This window comes from Bos indicus, chromosome 2, assembly GCF_029378745.1.
Source record: "Bos indicus isolate NIAB-ARS_2022 breed Sahiwal x Tharparkar chromosome 2, NIAB-ARS_B.indTharparkar_mat_pri_1.0, whole genome shotgun sequence".
Lineage (NCBI taxonomy): Eukaryota > Metazoa > Chordata > Mammalia > Artiodactyla > Bovidae > Bos > Bos indicus.
This window is the reverse complement of record NC_091761.1, coordinates 38,160,105-38,184,195: the sequence shown is the minus strand read 5'-3', so window position 1 is coordinate 38,184,195 and position 24,091 is coordinate 38,160,105. Positions and strand designations below refer to the sequence as shown.

Genomic DNA, 24,091 nt, shown 5'->3' with positions numbered 1-24,091 from the left:
AAGCAGTAGGTCTACTATAAAACTCCCTTTCCTCCTTGACATAAACCTTAGGACCCACCCCAGCTGGTTTACCTTTTCCCTTCCTTTCATTTCTAAGTTCTTACTTATCTCTGGGTATAAAATGGAAAAGGAGGTTAGAGAAGGAATGGAGAAGACATGAGTTGTTCCAATGTCCCCAGAAGCTAAGGCGTTGGATTACAAACATTAGTGAAACTGGTGAGATGTGTCTTGCTCTGAGGTTCTCTCATGTCTACTGCTTTTACTCTAAACGCATTATCTCCTCAAATTCTGAGCATGTTTTAGGAACAGAAGAGATTTTAAACTTTGTCTCTCTACCATGTATATTTATCCTTATCCAGAAGAGATATAGATAAATATTTCTAGGTTGAGTATCCCATACAAAAACAAAGTCATATAGTTAGCCCATCCATCCATTTATTGAGAAAACAAACATTTACTGACTGACCCCTATTCACCCTGAAGCCTGACTAGATGCTGCCTGCCACAGCAGATGGTTTGTGCAGGCTCTAGAACTCCTGGATTCCCCAGCATTTGATACATAGCACCCTATAAAATATTCATTATTATAAAAGTAACACAGGCTCATGGTAAATATTAAGACAGTATAAAAGGGTATAAAGGAAAAAGTTTTACTTTCCCAGTCACCATTCTATCTAATTTTACTGTTTCAATTACTCAAAAGAAAGAGTTGCTGATAGTTTCTTACATATCCTTCCAGAAATGTGCATTATTCTTTCTACATAAATGAAATCATTCTATATGTAATTTTTGTTGTTGCTCTCCACCCCTCACCTATACAATGCATTTTGGTTCTCTTTTCACATTAGCTCGTGTAATTTTCCTTGCTTTTCTTGTAATACTTTACTGAGATATAATTCAAACAGTATGTAATTCACTCACTTAAATTAGATAATTCAATGATTTCTAGAATATTCATAGAATTATGCAACCATCACCATAATTCTCGTTCTTTTTTTTAATGGTTACAGAGACTATTTTATCTTATGCATAATTTCAATAAATATTTGTTGAATTGAATTAAACCATAGATTTGGACTAAAAAAGTAGGTTAAAAAAGCAAATTGTCTAGAAACATAAAAATAAAGAAGTTCTGATTCTTCCACTAGTCTTTTAAGTCAATTTATAACTATGTTATATTGATGTGAAACATGGATGAAAATATATTCTCCACACATTATCTGGATCTTTTCTTTCCAGGTAATAGGGTCCTAATCCACATGGACAACTTAATGTTGCACTATACTGGATTTTCTTTAGCGAGTCAATTATTTTTATTTCCAAGTAAAGTTTTACTTCATTTTAGTAAGTTTAAAAATAATATTACCTCTAATAATCTTCCCAAGCTAAGCTTATAACATTTCAATAGTAACAGGACTTTCCTTCCCCCTAGCATTTGTTTTCTGGAGAAGGCAATGGCACCCCACTCCAGTACTCTTGCCTGGAGAATCCCAGGGACGGGGGAGCCTGTTGGGCTGCCGTCTATGGGGTTGCACAGAGTCGGACACGACTGAAGCGACTTAGCAGCAGCAGCAGCAGCATTTGTTTTAAATATATGTGAAGGTAAGCATTTCAGATTAATACAATATTTATAAAATGTCTAAAGAAATGCAAGCAAATTGTTTTTGCAATTGTTTATAAATATTAGGAATTTAAAGCATATGTGGTGCTAAGTAATATTGACATGTTGGGAAAATGTGCAAAGCAGAAGGAAAATAATGCAACTACTCCTTCCCTGCAATTACATTTCCATTTATAAAATAAATTCTCTGAGGGACAAAAAAAGATACTTGGTAATATTAGTAAGGCCTACAGTGACATTAGGAACATATATTTAAATAATTTCAACAAACAAGTCAAGTTAAGCAGTGTAAAAAATAGACTCAAATACTCTGGGAGGTAGGAAAGAAAAAGAACACAATCACTTGTCAGAATAAAAGAGGAATTACTGTAGAAAGGGGAAATCATCTTTCTAGAGATTTAAAAAATATGAACAGGACAGATTTGATGCCACATTCCTCCCTAATGATTGAGACTTGATTCTATAAGCGGTCATGGAGATTGTGAATTCTATTATTATAATCCAGTCCCACACTGTGTCTCAAAGTGAAACACTCAGTGTTTCAAAATGTTCAATGTCTAAATTCCTGAAAAGTTTTTCCCCAGGACCTCTCCAGTACTTGCCAATAATCTATTAAGTGTTCATCCTCAAATGTATCAGCCAACATACAACCACTTTTCCAAAACAAATTAATCAGATGCCAGAAACAGGCATTTTTTTCTAGAATTTCAGAATTTTCAGATTTTTTTTTCTCCTTAGATCAAACTTAATCATTTCTGGGATTTGACTGAGATCTTTAAAAGTCTGTATCTTAGATTTTTCCTCGAAACTTCTCTAGGCAGTTTTGGTCTTAAAAGACCTTCAATTATTCCAGATTTCCTCAAAAATGTCTTTTGTATTCAAAATGATTTCATATTTTACCTCTGTGTCCTATGCTTAAAATCAAGCACAGCTAGAGATGGTGTACCTGTTTTAATGGGGGCAAAATAAAACCCAAGAAAATACAGTCTCCATAAAAAAATAACTAAATATATGCCAGATGTAGGAAGCCTCACCCTCTTCATGCTTTTTAAAGATAAAAATACTACATAGGGCTTTGGATATGGGAAAATGGGCTGAACTCTTTAAGAAGAGAAAAAGTAATTTTCAGTAGGCCCTTTCATAGAGTCGAAAATACTGCTGTGGAAAATAGCACTCAGCAATTAATGTGACATGCAAAAAAAAAAAATTAACATAGAAATATTCTCTTCATTCTACTTTTTGGAGAAAAAGAAAATGATAATTAAGAGGACAGATTATGGAGATGGAGGGATTATCTACTTATCTAAAGAGGGCAAGAGACTGAAAAAAACCACTTTTGTGGTTGGTGCATTGAAAAAAGAACAATGTATCAGAGCATCCATAGTAGCAAACAACAAAACCCACTTAAGCTAGTTGGATAGGAAAGAAGTTTATTGGGTTGACCAGAAAGTTCATTACTTTTGGATTTCTATAACTTCTTGTGGAACAACTCAAATGAATTTTTTGGCCAATCCAATATTAAAGGGTGTTGGATAGTTCCTAGAATTTCTGGGAGGGCCAGAGAAGAGGCTCAACCCTCACTAGGAGACTGCTGCTCTGAAGACTTGCTGCAGCTCTACTAGTTCCCTGTACATATGTCTGCATCACCTGTCCTGACAGCTAGACACTATAAGTATGCTTGCTGCTGCTGCTAAGTCGCTTCAGTCATGTCCAACTCTGTGCGACCCCATAGACAGCAGCCCACCAGGCTCCCCCGTTCCTGAGATTCTCCAGGCAAGAACACTGGAGTGGGTTGCCATTTCCTTCTCCAATGCATGAAAGCGAAAAGTGAAAGTGAAGTTGCTCAGTTGTGTCCGACTCTTAGTGACCCCAAGGACTGCAGCCTACCAGGGTAATGGTGTTAATTAGACTTATTGTGGTGATCATTTCATAATATATACAACTATTAAAACATTATGTTGTACACCTGAAGTTAATTATATGTCAATTATGCTTCAATTTTTAAAAGAAAGAGGAGGAGATGTGGAGAGGAAAAGAAGGAAGATGAGGAGGAGATAAAAATGATGACAATGACAAGCTGGCAGATTTAGCTGGAAAATAATAACCCACAGGCATACCTCAGAGATATTGTGGGCTTGGTTCCAGGGCACCACTATAAAGGAACTATTGCAGTAAAGCAAGTCACACAAAATTTTTGGCTTCCTAGTATATATGAAAATTATATTTATATTATACTGTAGTAGTCTATTAAGTGTATAAAATCATCATGTTCAAAAATGTTTTACCTTAATTGGAAAATAATTCATTGCTAAAAAATCCTAATCATCCTCTGAGCCTTTGATGAGTCATAAACTTTTTGCAGTAGAGGCTCTTGCCTTGATGTTGATGGCTGATGACTGATCAGGGTGGTGGTTGCTAAAGTTTAGGGTTGTTGTAGCAATTTCTTAAAATGACAATGAAGTTTGCTGCATTACTGAACTCTTCCTTTCACAAAGGATTTCTCTGTATCATGCAATGCTGTTTGATACCATTTCACTCATAGAAGAACTTCTTTCAAAGTGGAAGCCAATCTGCTCAAACCCTGCTAGTGCTTCATTAACTAAGTTTATGTAATATTCTAAATCCTTTGTGCTCTTAAGTGAACAATGCAAAGAATTAGAGGAAAACAATAGAACGAGAAGGGAGAGAGATCTCTTCAAGAAAGTTAGAGATACCAGGGGAACATTTCATGCAAAGATGGGCACAATAAAGGACAGAAATGGTATGGATCTAACAGAAGCAGTAGATATTAAGAAGCAGCAGCAAGAATACACAGAACTATATAAAAAAGTCTTAATGACCCAGATAACCACAATGGTGTAGCCACTCACCTAGGGCCAGACATCCTGGAGTGTAAAATCAATGGGCCTTAGGAAGCATCACTACGAACAAAGCTAGTGGAGGTGATGGAATTCCAGCTGAGCTATTTCAAATCCTAAGAGATGATGCTGTGAAAGTGCTTCACTCAATATGCCAGCAAATTTGGAAAACTCAGCAGTGGCCACAGGACTGGAAAAAGTCAGTTTTCATTCCAATTCCAAAGAAGGGCAATGCCAAAGAATGTTCAAACCACTGCATAATTGCACTCATTTCACTTGCTAGCAAGTAATCTTCAAAATCCTTCAAGCTAGGCTTCAACAGTACCTGAACTGAGAAATTCCAGATGTATAAGCTGGATTTGGAAAAGTTAGAGGAAAGAGTTCAAATTGCCAACATCTGTTGGATCATAGAAAAAGTGAGAGAATTCCAGAAAACTATCTACTTCTGCTTCATTGACTACGCTAAAGCCTTTGACTGTGTGGATCACAACAAACTGTGGAAAATTCTGAAAGAGATGGGAATGTCATCTTACCTTACTTTTCTTACTTGCCTCCTGAGAAATCTTTATGCAGGTCAAGAGGTAACAGTTAGGACCAGACATGGAACAATGGCCTGTTCCAAATTGGGAAAGGACTACGTCAAGGCTGTAGATTGTCACCCTGCTTATTTAACTTATATGCAGAGTACATCATGCAAAAGTCCAGGCTAGATGAATCACAAGGTGGAATCAAGATTACTGGGAAAAATATCAGTAACCTCAGATATGCAGATGACACCACTCTTATGGCAGAAAGTGAAGAGGAACTAAAGTCTTTTGATGAAAGTGAAAGAGGAGAATGAAAAAGCTGGCTTAAAACTCAACATTCAGAAAACAAAGATCATGGCATCTGGTCCCATCATTACATGGCAAATAGGTGGGGGAAACAATGGAAACAGTGACAGACTTAATTTTCCCAGGCTCCAAAATCACTGGGGATGGTGACTGCAGCCATTAAATTGACAGATGCTTGCTCCTTGGAAGAAACGCTATGACAAAACTACACAGCATATTAAAAAGCAGAGACATCACTTTGCTGACAAAGGTCTATGTAGTCAAAACTATGGTTTCTCCAGTAGTCATGCATGTATGTGAGAGCTGGACCATAAAGAAGGCTGAAGAATTGATGCTTCTACCTATGGTGCTAGAGAGTCCAAGGGACTCTTGAGAGTCCCTTGGACTGCAAGGAGATCAAACCAGTCAATCCTGAAGGAAATCAACTCTGAATGTTCATTGGAAGACTGATGCTCTGGCTGAAGCTCCAATACCTTGGCCAGCTCGTGGGAACAGCCAGCTCATTGAAAAAGACCTGCATACTGGAAAGACTGAGGGCAGGAGGAGAAGCGGGCACAGAAGATGAGATGGTTGGATGGCATCATTGACTCAGTGGACATGAGTTTGAGCAAACTCCAGGAGATAGTGAAGACAGGGAAGTTTGGCATGCTGCAGTCCATGGAGTCCCAAAGAGTAGGATGTGACTGAGTAACTGAACATTTAACAATCTTCACAGCATCTTTACCAGTAGTAAAGTCCAGCTCAAGAAACCACTTTCTGTGCTTATTCATAAGAAGCAACTTACCATCTGTTAGTTTTGTCAGTGATTCAGATACATGTTCAGGCTCCATTCAAGTTTTCTTGCAATTTCCACCACATCTGCAGTTACTTCCTCCACCAATGCTTTAAACCCCTCAAAGTAATTGAAGAGGATTAAAATCAACTTCTTCCAAACTCCTGCTAATCTTGACCCCTTTCCATGAATCACAAATGTTCTTCATGGCATCTAGAATGGTGAATCCTTTCCAGATTTTCAATTTTCTTTGCCCAGATCCACCAGAGGAATCACTATCTATGGCAGCTATAGTCTTACAAAACCCATGAGTTGCAAAATGGATGCTGTGTTAGCAGGCATGAAAACATGAATCTCATTGTACATCTGCATCAGAGCTCTTAGGTGCCCAGGGACATTGTCTATGAGCAGTAATATTTTGAAAGGAATCTTTTTTTTTTCTGAGCATTAAGGCTCACCAATTGGGCTTAAATAATCAGTAAACCATGTTGTAAACAGTTGTGCTATCATCCAGGCTTTGTCATTCTGTTTATACAGTACATAAAGAGTGGATTGAGCATAACTCAACGTTTCTAAGGGTTTCAAAATGGTAAATGAGCACTGGCTTAAACTTAAAGTTACCAGCTGCATTAGTCCCTAATAAGATAGTCAACCAGTCATTGACTTGTCCTCTCTAGTTATGAAAGTCCTAGAAAGCATATTCTTCTAATAGAAGGCTATTTCATCTACATCGAAAATCTCTTATTTAACGTAGACACTGATACTGTGCCCCATAGTGTTAACAGAAGCTGATAACTAACAGAAATTCCTGAACTTGCATTATGAAAGAACAGACAAAGGATCAGCTTGTTAAAACCTCTTTGCTTTTAATCTGTCTTCAATGATTAAGTTCACGTAAATATTTTTTTCTTCCTCTTTTTCTCTTTTAAACAGCATACCTTCCTAGCTTCATACACCTCAGTTGCTTTATAGGAATTTGGAGTCAGCTGCTGACCAGTGTAAGCTGGCTGGAGGCTAAATGGGACTGTGACCCTAAAACTGGGCCTGCTCAGATGCCCAGGAATGGTCTTTTGATGTCAAAGAGCCGGAAAACTCCACCCTCAGATCATACTAAGTGTCTCCATTTTGAATATGCAGAATCATATAACCCAGGTCCACCTGCACAGAACACTGATTCCCTCACCACTCTCCATACCTCCAATCTCCTTTCCCCATGCCTGAGAGTGCCCTGCTTATTCTATAAATACCCCAGGGTGGATCTGAGACTTGTTCTCCATCTCCTTGCTTGGCTGCCTTGCAAATCAGTTCTTTCTTGGTTATGAACCTCAGTGTCTTGGCATTTGGTTTGCTGCACATCTAGCAAATGGATCCAGTTTGGTAACATCACGTTTATTAATTATCTTAGCCAGATCTCCTGGGAAATTTGTTTCAGCTTATACATCAGCACTTGCTTTACCTTGTGCTTTTATGTTACAGAGAGGGCTTTTTTCCTTAAACCTCATAAACCAATCTCTGCTAGCTTCCAACTGTTCTTCAGGAGCTTCCTCACCTCTCTCAGGCTTCACAGAATAAATGAATGGTCTGGATTAGGCTTTGATTTAAAGGAATGCTATGGCTGGTTTGGTCTTCCATCCAGACCACTCAAACCTTTTCCATTCCAGAAATAAACCATTTTGCTTTCTTATCATTCATGTGTTCACTGGAGTAGCACTTTTAATTTCCTTCAAGGACTTTTCCTTTGTGTTCACAACTTGGCTAACTTTGACCTGAGGAACCTAGTTTTCAGTCTAGGTCTTGACTTTTGACATGTCCTTCCTCACTAAGCTTAATCATTCCTAGTTTTTTATTTAAAGTAAGAGACATGTGACTCTTCCTTTCACTTGAACACTTAGAAGCTTAGGATTATTAACTGGCCTAATTTCACCAAGAAATTGTGTCACCAGGAATAGGGATTCCCAAGGACAGTGAGAGAGATGAGGAAACAGCAGGTTGGTGGAGCAGTCAGAATACACACATTTATCAATTAAGTTTCTGTATTATATGAGCATGGTGTTAAAATAATTACAATAGTAATATCAAAGATCACTGAGCACAGAACACCACCACAAGTATAACAGTAATATTTGAAGTATTTTGAACACTACCAAAATGTGAAACAGAGACACGAACAAGCAAATATTGTAAAAACCCCACCAATAGACTTGCTCGATGAAGGGTTGCCACAAACTTTCAATTTTATAAAAAAAAAAAAAAATCAAAAACACAATATCTGTGAAGCACAATAAAGAACAATAACATGAAGTACGCCCGTAGTTAAAATGAATAAATAAAAGCTATGCAATTATTCTACCCCAAGCTGAGCGCTTTCATTACCACCCTTGCCAGAAAGTAAATTCTTGCTTTCTCACACAGCTCTCTTAACAGTGAAGTATCAAATGGGTGCATTTCATAGCCACATAGTAGATCATGAGAGGCTGGGGAAATTGAGTCTCTAGCCTCTACTCTGGAAGATGAATGCACAATATGGGGTATTCCCCAATTGTGAGAATGGTGTGGCCAGGGAGCCCAAAATCATGGCAAGTATTCTCCCTCGGCAGTATGGTTCCATTGTTGGCACTAGGAAGACACTAGGTCTTGACAGACGCAGTACTGAAGTGAGAGCGCAGGGCCTAGCATCGCGAGTGGCAACCAGATTTCAGGTTTGTGTAGGGTGGGGGACGGTGTTATCATTACTTTGACGGGGGTGGCTTGAGGGAGAAACATGTTTAGTGCAGGAAAGGCAGGTAGGATATCAAGAGCAGTTTGAAAGGATTCTGGGAAACAGAAGTGGCATATTTTTTGAATCTCTTCAAATTATTTTATAAAAAGAAACAAAAATAAATAGAACAAAGCCAAAAATCATGGTGATAATCTCTACCAGTAGGTGACAAGGTATTGCCATATACCGCAAAATAGGAATGGGCAGGGAGTAAACCACTGAGAGTTAAAAGACTTCAGTGTACCATCTTTGCAGGACAGAAGAAATCAAGTGTTATCAAATGGACTTGAGAACCCTAAAAGAGTCAAGAAGTACTTATTGGAAACTTGAGCTGAAACTGAAGAGTTTTACACTCTCTAATAATAAATGAATATAGGAGTTTGCAGTAAAGTCTAAAGGAGCCAGAGAAGTCTGGGTCCCACAAATTCCCAGACTAACAAGTCAAAACTTACTTCTAGGACAAAGTCTTACAATAATGAGAAAACTTCTGCAAAGAGAATCCAAAGTAAGTAGCACAGGAACAACAGTCAAAGAAAATAGCAGGTCCAAATAAAAGTAAGGGAAAGCAGGAAGACAAATCTCTAGAAAATAAGCTGTAATTTAAAAAAAATGTTGCATAAACACAACAAAAAATTCTAAAACTATGAAGTTAGAGGAAATATCTTGAGTCACATCCACTTCTGTAAGTTAAGAAAAGCCTCATTTCAAGTATAAAAGGAAAAAGAAAAGGATTAGATCTTGACATTAACAGGAAAAAAACAGATTAAGAAGCAGAATAACATCCCTACAGATCAGGAATGAACACAGAAAGACATCAGCATAAGACATATTAGAATTATAATCTAAAAATTAACAAAATAATACAAGATAAAAAATAACAATCAGAATTGGAAAACTCAGAAATGAGGTGATATAGTCGCAGAAAAAATTCTAAAGGAAAGAAAAACATTTCAGAAACAAGGTTAACTAGAAGGAAAAAAAAAACAATGGCCTAAGGATTTCAATGGACATTTCTTCAAAGAAGACATACAAATGGTCAATAAGCATATTAAAAAATGCTTAATGTCACTAATAATTAAGTAAATGTGAATCTAAACTACAATGAGATAGCAATTCACACCTATTAGGATGGCTGGTGAAAGCAAGTCAAAAACAAAATAACAACTGCTAGAGAGCTGTAGAGGATGTGAAGACACTGGAAACCTTGTACAGTGCTGTCAAGAATAAAAAAGAAACAGCTGCTATGGAAAACAGTTTGACCAATTTTCAAGAAATTAAACATAGAATTACTATATCATCCAGTGATTCTACTTCTGGGAATATACTCAAGAGAATTAAAAGCAAGGGGTGTGAACAGATATTTGTATACCAATATTCATAAAAGTCATTTTAATGATAGTCAAAAGGAGAAAACATACCAACTGTTCACTGAGACATGAACAAAATATGGTTTTAAAAAGTGGTATATACTATTCAGCCTAGAAAAGGAATGAAATTCTATACATGCTACAACATGGATGAATTTTTAAAGCATGATGGTAAGTGAAATAAGCCATTCACAAAAGAATAAATACTTTATAATTTGAATTATATGAAATACCAATTTGGAAAACTCAGCAGTGGCCATAGGACTGGAAAAGGTCAGTTTTCATTTTGATCCCAAAGAAAGGCAATGTCAAAGAATGTTCAAACTACTGCACAATTGCACTCATCTCACACAATAGCAAAGTAATGCTCAAAATTCTCCAAGCCAGGCTTCAACAGGATGTGAACCAAGAACTAACTTCCAGATGTACAAGCTGGATTTAGAAAAGGCAGAGGAACCAGAGATCAAATTGCCAACATCCACTGGATCATTGAAAAAGCAAGAGAGTTCCAGAAAAACATCTATTTCTGCTTTATTGACTATGCCAAAGCCTTTGACTGTGTGGATCACAACAAACTGTGGAAAATTCTGGAAGAGATGGGAATACCAGACCACCTTACCTGCCTCCTGAGAAATCTGTATACAGGTCAAGAAGCAGCAGTTAGAACTGGACATGGAACAATGGACTGGTTCCAACCTGGGAAAGGAGTGTGTCAAGGCTGTATACTGTCACCCTGCTTATTTAACTTATGTGCAGAGTATACCATGAGAAATACCGGGCTGGATGAAGCACAAACTGGAATCAAAATTGTTGGGAGAAATATCAATAACCTCAGATAGGCAGATGACACCACCCTTATAGCAGAAAGTGAAGAGGAACTAAAGAGCCTCTTGATGAAAGTGAAAGAGGAGAGTGAAAAAGCTGGCTTAAATCTCAACATTCAAAAAACTAAGATCACGGCATCTGGTCCCATAACTTCATGGCAAATACATGGCGAAACAGTAGAAACAGTGAGAGACTTTATTTTCTTGGGCTGCAAAATCTCTGCAGATGGTGACTGCAAGTCATGAAATTAAAAGATGCTTGCTCCTTAGAAGAAAAGCTATGACAATTCTAGATGGCATATTAAGAAGCAGAGACATTACTTTGCCGACAAGGTCCACCTAGTCAAAGCTATGGTTTTTCTAGTAGTTATGTACGGATGTGAGAATTGGACCATAAAGAAAGCTGAGTGCAAAAGAATCGATGCGTTTGAACTGTGTTGCTGGAGAAGACTTTTGAGAGTCCCTTGGACTGTAAGGAAATCCAACCAGTCCATCCTAAAGGAGATCAGTCCTGGGTGTTCATTGGAAGGACTGATGTTGAAGCTGAAACTCCAATACTTTGGCCACCTGATGTGAAGAGCTGACTCATTTGAAAAGACCCTGATGCTGGGAAAGATTGAGGGCAGAAGGAGAAGGGGACGACAGAGGATGAGATGGTTGGATGGCATCACTGACTCGATGGACATAGGTTTTGGTGGACTCTGGGAGTTAGTGATGGACAGGGAGGCCTGGCGCACTGCGGTTCATGGGGTTCCAAAGAGTCGGACACGACTGAGTGACTGAACTGAACTGAACTGATCTACATGCTGAAGGAAAACTTGAACACATAGGCGAGAAAAAGCATAACCAAGCAAGACAAATTCTTGTGGAATTGAGAAGGGATGAAACTCAAATCACGCATGGATTTCAGGTTATGTCTTTTTGTGTGTCATTTAAAAACTACTTACTGATCAGGACTCACTATATTGATTTAATGACCCACAGTTTGAAAAACAATGGAACTACGGCATAATATTTTACCTTCCTGAATCTATTTCTTTAACTATAAAATGGGAATGACAATCTTATAAGGTTGTTAGGATGGTCAAATAAGACATATGTAAAGTATATATGTGGTACTGAGCACACAGCTCATGCTCAATAAATGTAACTATTATTAAAACTATTTTTAAAAACAGAGAAAGTTAATAAGGTCTGAGTCTGGGCATTGCCAGAACATATCTAGGCTGCTGCTTCAGCAGCAAACTTCAGCTAATATTTTCATCATAACCACAAGCATCAGATCTACGGTGTCACTGTCTCCTGCTGTGTAGCACCAGCTACTCCTATTTGTGTGGTTGTTTAGAAATAGCTAAAAATTACGCTCTAGTTTATTTGAAACACTTCCTTCTATAAAGTCATCCAGATATTTAATTGAGAACATGGAAATTTTGATAGCATTCTAAATTTTAAAACATTCCTCCCAAACAACCATACGAATACATTTTCCCAAGTCAAACAGATATCCCTAGGCTTGAACTGCTATTTCTAATTTCTAATTCATTCTTACAGGCTAATTTATAAAATGAAATTGTTTGGATGATTGGTTTGCAGTAAACATGGTAAACCAAACTGGTTTCTAAATTTAGAGAAAGGTTGAGTCTCCTCTTATAATAATGGAGAAATAATAGAAGTATTAATGACAATGAAACTTTCATAATTAAAAAGTCAAATTCTGAAATAACAAGAAGAAATGAACATTAATAGGTAGCAACAGCATAAATTGTGATTCTTGCAAATGGTTATTTTGAGCTCCTTTCACGGGATACTGCAACCTCCAAAATACAATTTACTAAATGATAATATATGTTCCAGATGTGTCCTAATTAAGTTCCATAGTCTTTGGAGAATTTAGTACTATTAAACATAAAAAGAGATTGGAAAATAGTGCATAAAATTCTAAAAATCATAAAAGAAGGACAAAATTGTTTTAATAGATGCTATGACTTCTACATCTGATAATCTGTAAACTTTAAAAAGTAGTAATTATTATTATCCATATAAATGTATTCAAAGAAAAATCTTATTTATGTATAACAGAATTTGAGGATGAACTCTAGATTTTAAATACAGTAGACTCCATATCCTTTCTTGGAGGTTTTTGAGGACTGATTTTTGGTAATATTTCTTTGGCATAAAATGTTTTATGAAGTCCAGCTTCTCGGAGTGCTAACTCAAAACGAAGTCTAGGGTCAGAAATTATCTGTAGAAATAAAATGATATAAATATTATGTATATAAATAATATAAGTAATACAGATAGTATAAAATAATACAAATAAATTTACTGAAGTAAATTTTATCATTTAGTTCCATATTTCCCCAAGCTGCATAGCTTGTTTTTGCTAGATGGATGACTAGATAACAATAAATTTTGTGCATACAGTGACTATATTCTGCTTATTTTTACTGAAAGGTCAAAATTTTTTGACATTATCACTTTTCAGTATATCAGTGGTTTCCAACATAAGATGTATAGAATATTGTATACTAGATTAGTCAAAATAAAACATAAAATTATTTTAAAATGAGATAAAAGAAGCTTACTTTCAGTACTATCATTGATTTGTTATTTATCGTTAGCTGGGATTATAAAATATAAGCAACCATTCATTAAAATAAACATAAATCACAATCTTGTATATTTGTCTTTAAACAGACATTTTAATTTCTCCATCATTTGGCAGCATGTAAGTTAAGTTCAAATACATGGCTACTACTTGAAAAACACAATCAATAGAACCTTTCTTCCAAGGCCAGATTTCTATTTCAAGCAGAACTAGAAAATGGTTCTATCAATCTGATTCTAAGTGGGAATAGATATATGAGTAGTTCAATTTCTGTTTTCATTTATAGCTGATTAGGCTTTATTTCTTCTTCTTATGAATATTAATGTCAACAGACACTGTTTGCAATGATAAAAAAGTGGCCACATTTAGATTTCAGCTAATGAAGCATTTTACATGAACATTATCCCCCTAGAGGATGGGATAATAAGCTGTTGAAAGCAGCCCCTCCTTCAAGGAGCTCTTAAACTAACAGAGGTAGTAAGAATGTACACAGATAATTATAGTCCATGGCAACATGTGACAGATGCTCCAAGAGTACTAGAACATATTGGGACATCTCCTGGTACCAGTGGGACTAGGATGGTCTCAGGTAAGGACAATAACTTGAGTTAACTTTGAGGTCCAACTTATTCTTCTATAAAGTTGGGAGTGGGAGTGGAGGAGGAAGAGAGATCAAGCAAGAAAGGAAGGCTTACGCTAACTTAGAGATGAAATGGGTCAATTTAGGATCATGGTAATTTGGGTGGAGTACTTGGTACCACTGGGGAACATTGAAAAAGGACACTTCTAAGACTAGGACTTGAATTTTAAAGGCTTGAAGTCTGTGTCATGGAGTCTGGGGAGCTACTGAGGTTGTGTTTCTGTTTTCAGCATGGAACTAATATAATCAGAACTGTTGCATAAGGAGATACATCTGATTATAAGTTCAGGATAAATTAAGGCAGCAGGCAAACAAGAGACAGAGGCACAAAGAGTGCTTAAGAGTCTACTACAGTTGTCTAGACATAAAGTAATAAATGCCTAAAATTGGCTGGTAGCAAAGAAGAGATAACTGTCCAAAACATTATGAAGGGAAGAATCAGTAGAACTTGGCAACTGATCAGATACAGGGACGGGGGCAACGATGCATATAAATGGAGAATAACACAGAATTTGTGTCGGCAAAGCAAAATATTTAAGTCTTAGACTTAGGTTTTTTCTCTTTTGCCCCAAAAGAGTCTTCCTGGTCACTTTCATCCACTTCCACATATTCATGCTCCACCTGTGTGCTGTTGACATCCTAATTATCTCCAGGATTCACCATTTCTCCCCCAGCTCCAGATGTGTGATGTTTAAAACATTTTCATAATTATAGTTTTTTCAACATATATCAAGTGAAATGGACATCTGCCTCCCATACTGATGTCCCTTTCCCCAATTCTCCTCCCCAGAGAAAGCCCAGTAGTTTCTTGCGAGCATGTATAAGACATCTTCACCCTAAACCTGACATTAACAAAGCAATTGCTCTCTCCCTAAGTCTGTTTCTTCCTTCTGTATTCTTACACGGTTAATGGCAGCACCACCTAACAATTGCAATTTATTGAATTACTACTAGGTGCCAGACAATATTCTAGGCAATTGACATGTATTATCCTAATCATCACAAAAAACTTACGAATTACTGACACAAAACATAAAGATGTTAACAGCTTACACAAGTTCACACAGCCAGCAAACAGTGGATGTGGATTTTAATCCAAAGTGTAGGCTCTTCTCAATATCACTTGCTGCCTAGTTTAGAATCACCCTCACTTTCATTATCCTCTCCTCAGCCAGAGCCATACATGCCTCCACATCCCACCCTCCCCCTACGCCACCCTCCCCTGACTCCACTCCACTTCCATGAAGTCGCCACCATCTTAAAAGAACCCAACTCTACCTCCACCAATTTTCCATTCAGACACATTGCTATAACATGAAGCTTTTATATACTTCACTTGCTTCAAAGTCTCCCCTCTGCTCATAGGTCAAAAGTTCAAAAGTCTTTAGAAAGTAAGATCTACTATACTTTCCACAGTCTGACCCAAATTTATGTTTGCAGTCTTATCTCCCAGCACCCAAGATGTACAAGTAAGGACCTCTTTTCACCCTCTTCTGCTTGATCAAACCCTTATTTCCTCAGCCTAGGTACCTGAAAGCCTTCCAGCTTCTGACTTCAATTCTTTACAAGCCCAGATGCCTTCCTGCTTTGACTTCTAGAGATACTATTGCATCTTCTAATTAACCCCTCTTCCTATGCCCACCCCTCCCCAGTCAGTTTTGCTGTTCTTTTTAGTTAAATTATCTGGAATGAATTCTGTTACTGATGCCAAAATTCCTCAGTGAAGATGGAGCTTAGTTCCATCTTTTCTGCCTTCTCTGACTTCCCTTTCAGGGTTGTCTTCACTCCCTTCCTCTTGCTGCTGCAGCGCTGAGCCCTCTATCAGGGAGGTAGGTGATCTCACTCTAGTGGCATTATTCCCGTGCATTCTACTTTCTTTCCCAACCCAATTCCCCTGCTCACTTCCTTCACACAGAACAAGTTTATCTTGTTTGGGATGCAGCCCTGGCACCTGGCTCAGTGCAGATACAGTATATGTTCCATAAATATCTGCCCAATTAATATGTAAATTGTTCTTTTTATTAATATTCCCTAGCAAAGTGTGCAGCACATAATAGAGGCACATTAGATTTATTTGTCATTGGATAAATGTATAAAGTTTCCTACTTTTAAAATGATTAAACATTTAGCTTCTCTTAGATTTGTAAAGTTTACAGCTACTTTCTCCCTTAACTCCTGTGGTATCCAATCATTCATATGTCCTGGCTCCCTCTCTTCCATCCACCTAAAAAAAAGCTTCTTAAAATCCCTTCTCCATTATAGAAACAGACTAAAATGATTCAGAAGCACCTAGAAATAGTTAAATAATCTCTTAATACCTTTTTCCACAGCAAGTGTTTTATCATTAGCTCCAGTACATTATTTTCTGTTCATTTTAATTTCAGAAAGCTTCCCTCTGCTTTGTCTTATCAGTATCATCAATTGTTTCATTAATAGGATTTATATTATGCATTTAAATAAATTCTGAATATGATAAATATTTAAACAAAAATACAATATTAACACAACTTTAAAGTAAAATTTTATAAAATTGTTTTAGATTAAAATAATTTCCAATGACAGATTCATAACATTTTCAAAGTGTTTTGTTCTATAGTCACCTATTAACATTTTATAATATTAAGAACTGTTCAGTAATTACATGCGATTTATGCTAATATGCATGGTATTTAAATAGAAATATAAATAATTTGTAACCCAAAATACACACTTCTACAATTCTTATCATCATCATGGCTTTTGCATCAATCTTGCCAATTTCCATAATTACCTGCTGTTCATTGTATGTATTCAATGTGAAGAGTGGCTTTTGAAGAATAAATTCTTCTTCAGTTCCAATACCCATCCTTGCTTTTGATGCCACTGTATCTGACATCATTCTAACAGGATCAAATTGAGCGACAATAGCAACCTAAAAAAAGTGAAAACATGGCTGCTTGGAGCAAGATACAAGCTAAATACTTCTGGGCAACATTATTAATGCTTAATGTCCATTAAAGTTAAGAAAATTTATTATTGCATAGTTACAGGTATGATTAAATTTAGATAAAAATTTCTTCCTGATCCAAAGTCAAGGGAAATTTTATATAGAAAACCTACATATTCAATCACTTTGAAAGTAACCCAAAGTAGAAAACATTAATTTTTAGCCACTAGAAATCCGTGGCCACAGTAATAACTCCATGAAGCTTTCTAGAAAGTTTAATCTGATTAAGCTGAGTCTAGAGTATATCATTTATGGGTAAAGTCATGTGTGTTAGCATTATTGAGCAAGATGGGTGAGTTTTCATTGTACTGAACAACAAGATTTCCAGGGACTGTTAAAAACCATTGTTTCCTCTTCCACTGAAAAACTCCAAGAGCCATTTTAACCCAAATGCCCTTGAGCTTTATGATAATTGAAATCAATCAAACCTGCATTCTGATGAAAAGAAGCCACTAATTTTGTAAATTATATGCCACCCTTAATAACACCTGCCTGCTAATTCCTAAAGTCAGGAAATAGCAATAGGAAAATGGCATTTTTAATTCTATTTAGAAATTATAATGACATAACTGGAGGTTGAACATACTTTAATTATTATAGGTTTTACTAGCCAAAATGTCTTTTACTATAGTTCTAAACACTGATTACAGATAACAGGCACAGACATTTCCTCTTTCAAAGGTCTCACAGATGGAAAAAGAATCTTAATCATATGGACTGTAGTTGTCAAAATGATATTTTGAACAAAATGTGTTTAGTAATAGTAACATTAAATTTTGTCCCTAGAAGGCCATGGTATATCATTATTGGCTAATGATTGAAACATTTAAATTTCATTGACTCTAAGATGACCAGATGTATATTCCTATGCTTGGAATTTGTTTCTATAATCTGTTTTATCAAAGATGGATACAATGTTTGTATGCATTTATACTTCCTTTATATGATTTCATTTAACTTAATTTCCTTGGTTTGAATTCATATTTACATTGAGTAGCTAGGTGACTTTGGGAAAACTCTGGGCTGCCTCAAGTTTCTCTTCTATAAAATAATAATTCTTACATCATAGGGTTGGGGTAGGAGTTAAATGAGGTAAGACCTAAGAGCATTTAGAAGAGGGCTTTACACTTAATCAATATTCAAAACATGTGAACACACACTGCTACAAACCTATGAGGTAGGCTGTTGTTCTGTTGTTCAGTCACCAAGTTGCATCTGACTCCTTGCGATCCCAAGGATGAGATAGGTACGATTAGTATTATTCCATTTTTCAGAGGAGGAAATAAAGTTTAGGGAGGTTACGTGAAAGACCTAAGTTTCCTCTGCCAGTAAGCAGTGAGCCAGGTTGTACCAGCTTTGAAGGAAGCCAGAGGTGGAGTTCTTACCCAAGATTCGAGGCTAACTCCCAACGATATGGAAGGAGAACCAGTCAGTCATTTCCTGTCAGCTAGGAAATGGTATCAGAGAAGACTTTGGAGCTGATGAGCTGTGCTTATCACTGTTATGTTAACAATACTGAAAAATTACCAAGTAAAACTACTTTATAACGTTTCCTAAGGTCTGAAATTCTTGTTCTTGCTGTCTATAAATACTATTTTCAAAACTTTTGTCTACTTTTATGAGCCAAAGCAATAGAAGGCTTTTATTTTCCCACAAAAACAGTCATTTTAATAAGTGATTTTTAACCTTTTTGTTGACTGTAGGATATTTCCAAACAGAGGTCCCTTCCCTAGGGAGTATTATCTTGCTCAAGCTCCACCACATGTTTTTCGAGGAGAGTAAAATCCTTTAGCTACAGGCAGGGTTTCACTGCTATAGATGGATACTATTCAGCTTATAAACTAGAGGTAATATGGATGTATTTAAATCTTGGGAGAGCTTTCTTTAAAGGTTCTGATGAAGTTCTTTTCATATACTAAGAAACTGAAAATAATTCAACATAAATCTAATTGTTCCCAGGAATGAAGATCGGTGTCCCAATTTGGAAAAGTTACATTTTATATAGCAGATGTAATGAACTAAGTCCTAGTAATAATGTTATTAAGAGCACTTAGACACATTTTTTTAAACCACCCATGAAATTCTCCAAATTAAAAACACCTGTTTCCTCAGGGCTTCTAGTCGCTTTTCTCTCTCTTCTTCTTCAAGTGCTTCTTGAAGGGCCACTTCTTTTTTCTCCATCAAACGCTTTTCCAATAATTCTTGTCTATATTTAACCCTTTAAAAATAATGCACAGGGAAGTGAGGAGAACATCATGATAATGTTGGAGATTATGTGGACAGCAGCACATGGGCAGAAGTCATCCCAGAAGTGACATCAGTGTCATTTTGTTTTACTTGCTTTGGATGATTTCTCATATCACAACCATAAAGGATGTTTCTATAAAATATAATTTACAATAATTCTAATAACAATCATAGAATTGCAGGTCACACGGGCGGGAAAACATGGGGTAAAACCCAATCTCGCTCCTTCTTCATTGAAATCATTGTATTAACCATCAGCTGCCACAACTGCAGCTAATCCAACTTGACAGATGACAGCCTCACTCTTGAGTTATTTCAGCAGTCTTCTAGTAAGTTTTAATACAATATGAGATTTAAAAGGCTATGTTACTGTTTGAATAGGCCTAATTTTAAAAAGACAAGTAAATAAAATACTATAATATGCCCAAAGTATCTCAATTACTAGAATGTAAACCAAACTTTATATTGTCACTCATTTTGTCAAGAATGCTCTATCTGGACGGATGTGTGTGTTTGTGTTAAGAAACTTTGAAAATTGTACATTGACTGTAGATGGCAGCAAAAACATGACTTTCCCTGAGCATTCTGTTTCCATCCTCCTTAACAGCAGCTATTAAAACTGAGCACATTTAAATACCTGTTTAATACTCCAGGTTTCACCTGGCCCTCCTCTGTTGCTCTTTTGGGGCAGCCTCCCTAACTATATTTTTGTCCAAGGTATTATTCTATTGAATTATAGGGATAAGATTTGCCTTTTCAAAAACAGTAGGCACCTGGCTTCTCAAGGTAGAAGGAGGTGTTAGCTCTGTCTTCTATCACTGATGGTTTAGATTTGACTTCCTCTATAGCATCAGGGCTTCCTCGGTGGCTCAATGGTAAAGAATCTGCCTGCCAATGCAGGAGATGCAGGTTCAATTCCTAGGTCAGGAAGATCCCCTGGAGAAGGAAATGGCAACCCACTTCAGTATTCTTGCCTGGGCAATCCCATGGGCAGAGGAGCCTGCCAGTCTGCAGTCCAAGTCTGACACCGCTTAGAGACTAAAGGGCAATAGCTTCGGTCACAAATGTGCTTTTCCCCAGGCGTGCACACCTGTATTTTCCATGGATGTCCTTGCACTAGACCATTTTTATTCTGGATCCTGACATTTACTGAGGTGTTCACGACACATCAAGTCTTGTGCTAAGGGCTCTTTCAAACTTCACATGTTGGGGTACCATTATTTATCCCATTTTAAAGATAAAGAAATGGAGGCATAGAAAGGTGATGAAACTTGTCCCAAGCCTCAATGGCAGAACCTGAGGTCAAACCCAGGTGAACTGGCCCCAGAGCCCATGAACAGTTAACTACCATGTTCTTCTCTCTTCTCCCCTTGACAGCTCTACTCACCTCACTGACTGATGAATACCTAGTTTGTGCCAAACCCTGTGCTGGAAATTGAGAGCACTCTGAGAAAAAGACTGCTCTTAAAGAGCCTGTGGTTTAACAGAGACAAAAGACAAGCCCAAGAACTAAACAAGGTATACAGTATCTTCAGAGAGGTATAAATAAGGTCCACTGAGGATTCAGAGGAAAGTGAGATGCCTACTTGCTGAATTGTGAGAAAGACTGGGCGACTTCAGCAAGTACTTTATGGAGGAGGCAGCATCATCTGAGCTGGGTCTGGAGGACTAGGGTTTGGAGAGGCCAGGAGGCATGGCTGAGGTGGGGCAGAGCGAGAGCTGGGACGAGGGCGAGTCCAGGGAGGCTCAGGCTCTGCAAGTGCCCGGTTGGTCTCCCAGAGTGGCTGACTTCTTCAGTTTTGTCCTCTGGGCACCTTGCTTGCCCCACCTCGTCACAGCACTGGGCAGGGAAGGGTTCAAGGTGGCTAAACAGAGTGAGTGGGTGAGCAGTGACAGAGAAGCCCAGAAGAGCACTGAGGTAGTCACATGGTTCCCTCAATGATCTGCTCTTGGGGAGGAAAACTTTAAAACCAGGTTGCTCCTGAGGCTGGCATTGAAGAAGCAGCACTGGGAAAGGAGAGGAGGGAAGCAGGCAGTAGATACTTTAGGAGTACAAAACCCAGAATGTAATTTGGAAAGAAGGTCCTAATCTCTCTTGATGGCTGTGGCTGTTCTGCCCCATCATCTCCCATTTCAAGAGTCACTACAACCGGATATATGGATTAAAGAATTCACAGACCACATTGCTCTCTTTCTCTGATGCCTCTCTGTCATAGAAAGCTCTGTTTCTCATTCCCTCCATTTTCACTAAGGCGTGACACAACTTTCCTAATGAGGTTCTACTCAATTTAAGCACTGAGTACAAGCTAAGGGAACTACTGTGAAAGTTCAATTAAAAGACACCCAGGGATTTGACAATTACCATATGTTAATTCTCAGAACTTCTGAAAAGTTTCTCTTCCTTTGGGATGTATAGGTTGCTTTGTCTGCTACAAACTTTTGGCTGCTTTGCGGAAAAGTAATAGCTGTTCTGGTTAGAGGAGCTTGACCAGTGAGGAAGAGATTAAAAAGGGGAGTGAAGCATTTGAAGCTATTTGGTAAAGAAAGCTGGCTTATGCTTTACTTTAAGTTCATTCATTCATTCAACAGAAATTTGAGCGCCTCTCTGCGTCAATTACTGTTGTTAGCACTGGACAAAGGATTTCAGTACAGAAGACATACTCCTGTCCTCACAGAAGTGACCATCTAATGTAGATACAAAGATCTAGGCAATTATGGCACAGGGTAGCTCTTGCCCTGGTGAGACAATGGGGCAGAGATCATGGGAGAATCATCTTTGCCAGACTTGGGGCATTTAGAGGAGCAGCCATCAGGAAGTGCTCTGAATTTCAGATCTAAAAAAGGAGCAGGAATTCGTCAGAGGGGGAGAGAACAGGAAGAATGTTCTAAGTAGAAAAAAAAAAAAATATCATATGAAGGCCCAGAAGGTGAGAGAGCACGGTATGCTTGAAGAACTCAAAAATATTTGGAATGACCAAAAATGAAAATTGTAAGGTGAGGAGTACCAAGAGTTGAGGCTAGGAAGGCAAGGGAGGACAGGTGGTGAGGACTTTGCAAGCATGAGGGCTTTGATCAAGGCAACACAATCAGGTAACTCTCTCCTGTAATGTGGAGGATAGATTGCTAGGAAGCAAGACCAGAGAGACTTATTTTGATGCAAAAAAGCTTTCCTGAATTAGGGCAGGGGAGGGGTGCTTGTAGGAGTTAGGGAGACGATATAGTCTTAAAATTTTATGTAGAAAATAGAATAAATAAGTATTGTTAGTGCTTTTTAAGGGAAAGAGAGAGGAAGCTAAAGTTCCCATGCTGTATGGTGAACAATGGCATTCCTCTCTAAAACTGGGGACTTAGAGAAACCAGGGAGAGAAGGAATTAGGTTGAGTTTAGACATAGATCTGCTGTCATAAGATCTGGGCTGGAGAAATGGATGGGGATCTTTATCAATGGCGTGGGACTGAGACTGAGAAACGGATAGCATCTATCCAGGAAGATACTATAGTGTAAGAGGAGGTGGCAGGCCTAGAACTGATTCCAAAGGAAACAACTTTTTCTTTTTCATTTTTTCTATGTATATTTTCAGTATTTATAATTTTATATCATTCACTCATTCATTGACTGGGTGCCCAGACTGTGCCAAGTGCTATTCTAGGGTGGATGATCCACACTGATTAAAAGAAAAAAAAACAAAAACAACAAAACCCTGTTCTCACACTTTCAATTATAGGCATATATTTTCATGTATTTAGAAGTTTAATTTCTTTTCAAAAAGGGGGTAAATTACCAATTTAATTTCCCCACTCTACTCAACCCAAGGAAGGGGGCAACTTTTAAGAAGGGGACAGAAAAGGAAGAAACTAGGAGAATGAGGAGAAATTGTGGCAAAGAAGAGAATGACAATGGAAATAGCAATGTCTCATGCTAAAAATCAGCTCTAATCTAAGATAATCATTGGATTAAATAACAGGGAGCCACTGGCAATCTTGGCAATAGAGAGGTAGCTGAAGAATTAGCAGTAGATAAGGAAGTAAGAGGTAAGAGAGACAACACCTTCAGTAAGGCTGATGCCAGTGGAGAGGAAAGAAGCAAGCTGGGCCTGGAGGAAGCTGATCACAGTGGCGTTGGTTCCAAAGTGATGACCAAGATGACACTGACTGTTGTGAAGACTGGCCATGGGAAATTTTAAGAAGACATACTCAAATTCTTCATTCTTAGAGATGCCAATGTTTAAACCCAAATAATAATTCACTGTAAAAGGGGAAACTCCTGATACACCCTCCTTTTCCCAGTCTGGATGGAAAAATGTCTTTGCCTAAAGAGAAGTGATGCAGAAAAATTCCTGGGAGAAAGCCAAATACTCACATATTCATGGGGAAAGAAAATAGCAACAGTAAAGTCAATCATTTGGAAAACTTTCCACATAAATACCTTTAGCCATTTGAAATAGCAGATTTTCTCTAAATTAAACTGTTGCTGTGAAAGTCAATGTCAGGAAGTGGCAAAACTCAATAGTCTTTAAGCTGTGCACTGAATTCCCAAACCAGAATCCTAGGTTCATCTCTCAGTCTGTTTCATACTCC

At 37.6% G+C, this 24,091-nt stretch overlaps 1 protein-coding gene across 8 annotated transcripts in view; it reads right to left on the bottom strand.

The window, feature by feature from the left end:
• Window positions 1-8,300: 8,300 nt before the first annotated feature.
• CCDC148 (coiled-coil domain containing 148) overlaps window positions 8,301-24,091 on the bottom strand; it is a 301,195-nt gene continuing 285,404 nt past the window's right edge. For all 8 annotated transcript variants that reach the window (XM_070767653.1, XM_019972422.2, XM_070767656.1 and 5 more), the window contains 3 exons: window positions 19,368-19,485; window positions 17,052-17,192; window positions 8,301-13,275 (listed from right to left, as the gene is read on the bottom strand). In XM_070767653.1, coding sequence (XP_070623754.1) covers window positions 13,129-13,275; window positions 17,052-17,192; window positions 19,368-19,485 — 406 coding nt within the window. In that variant the 3' untranslated portion in view covers window positions 8,301-13,128. The remainder of the gene's footprint in view (window positions 13,276-17,051; window positions 17,193-19,367; window positions 19,486-24,091) is intronic.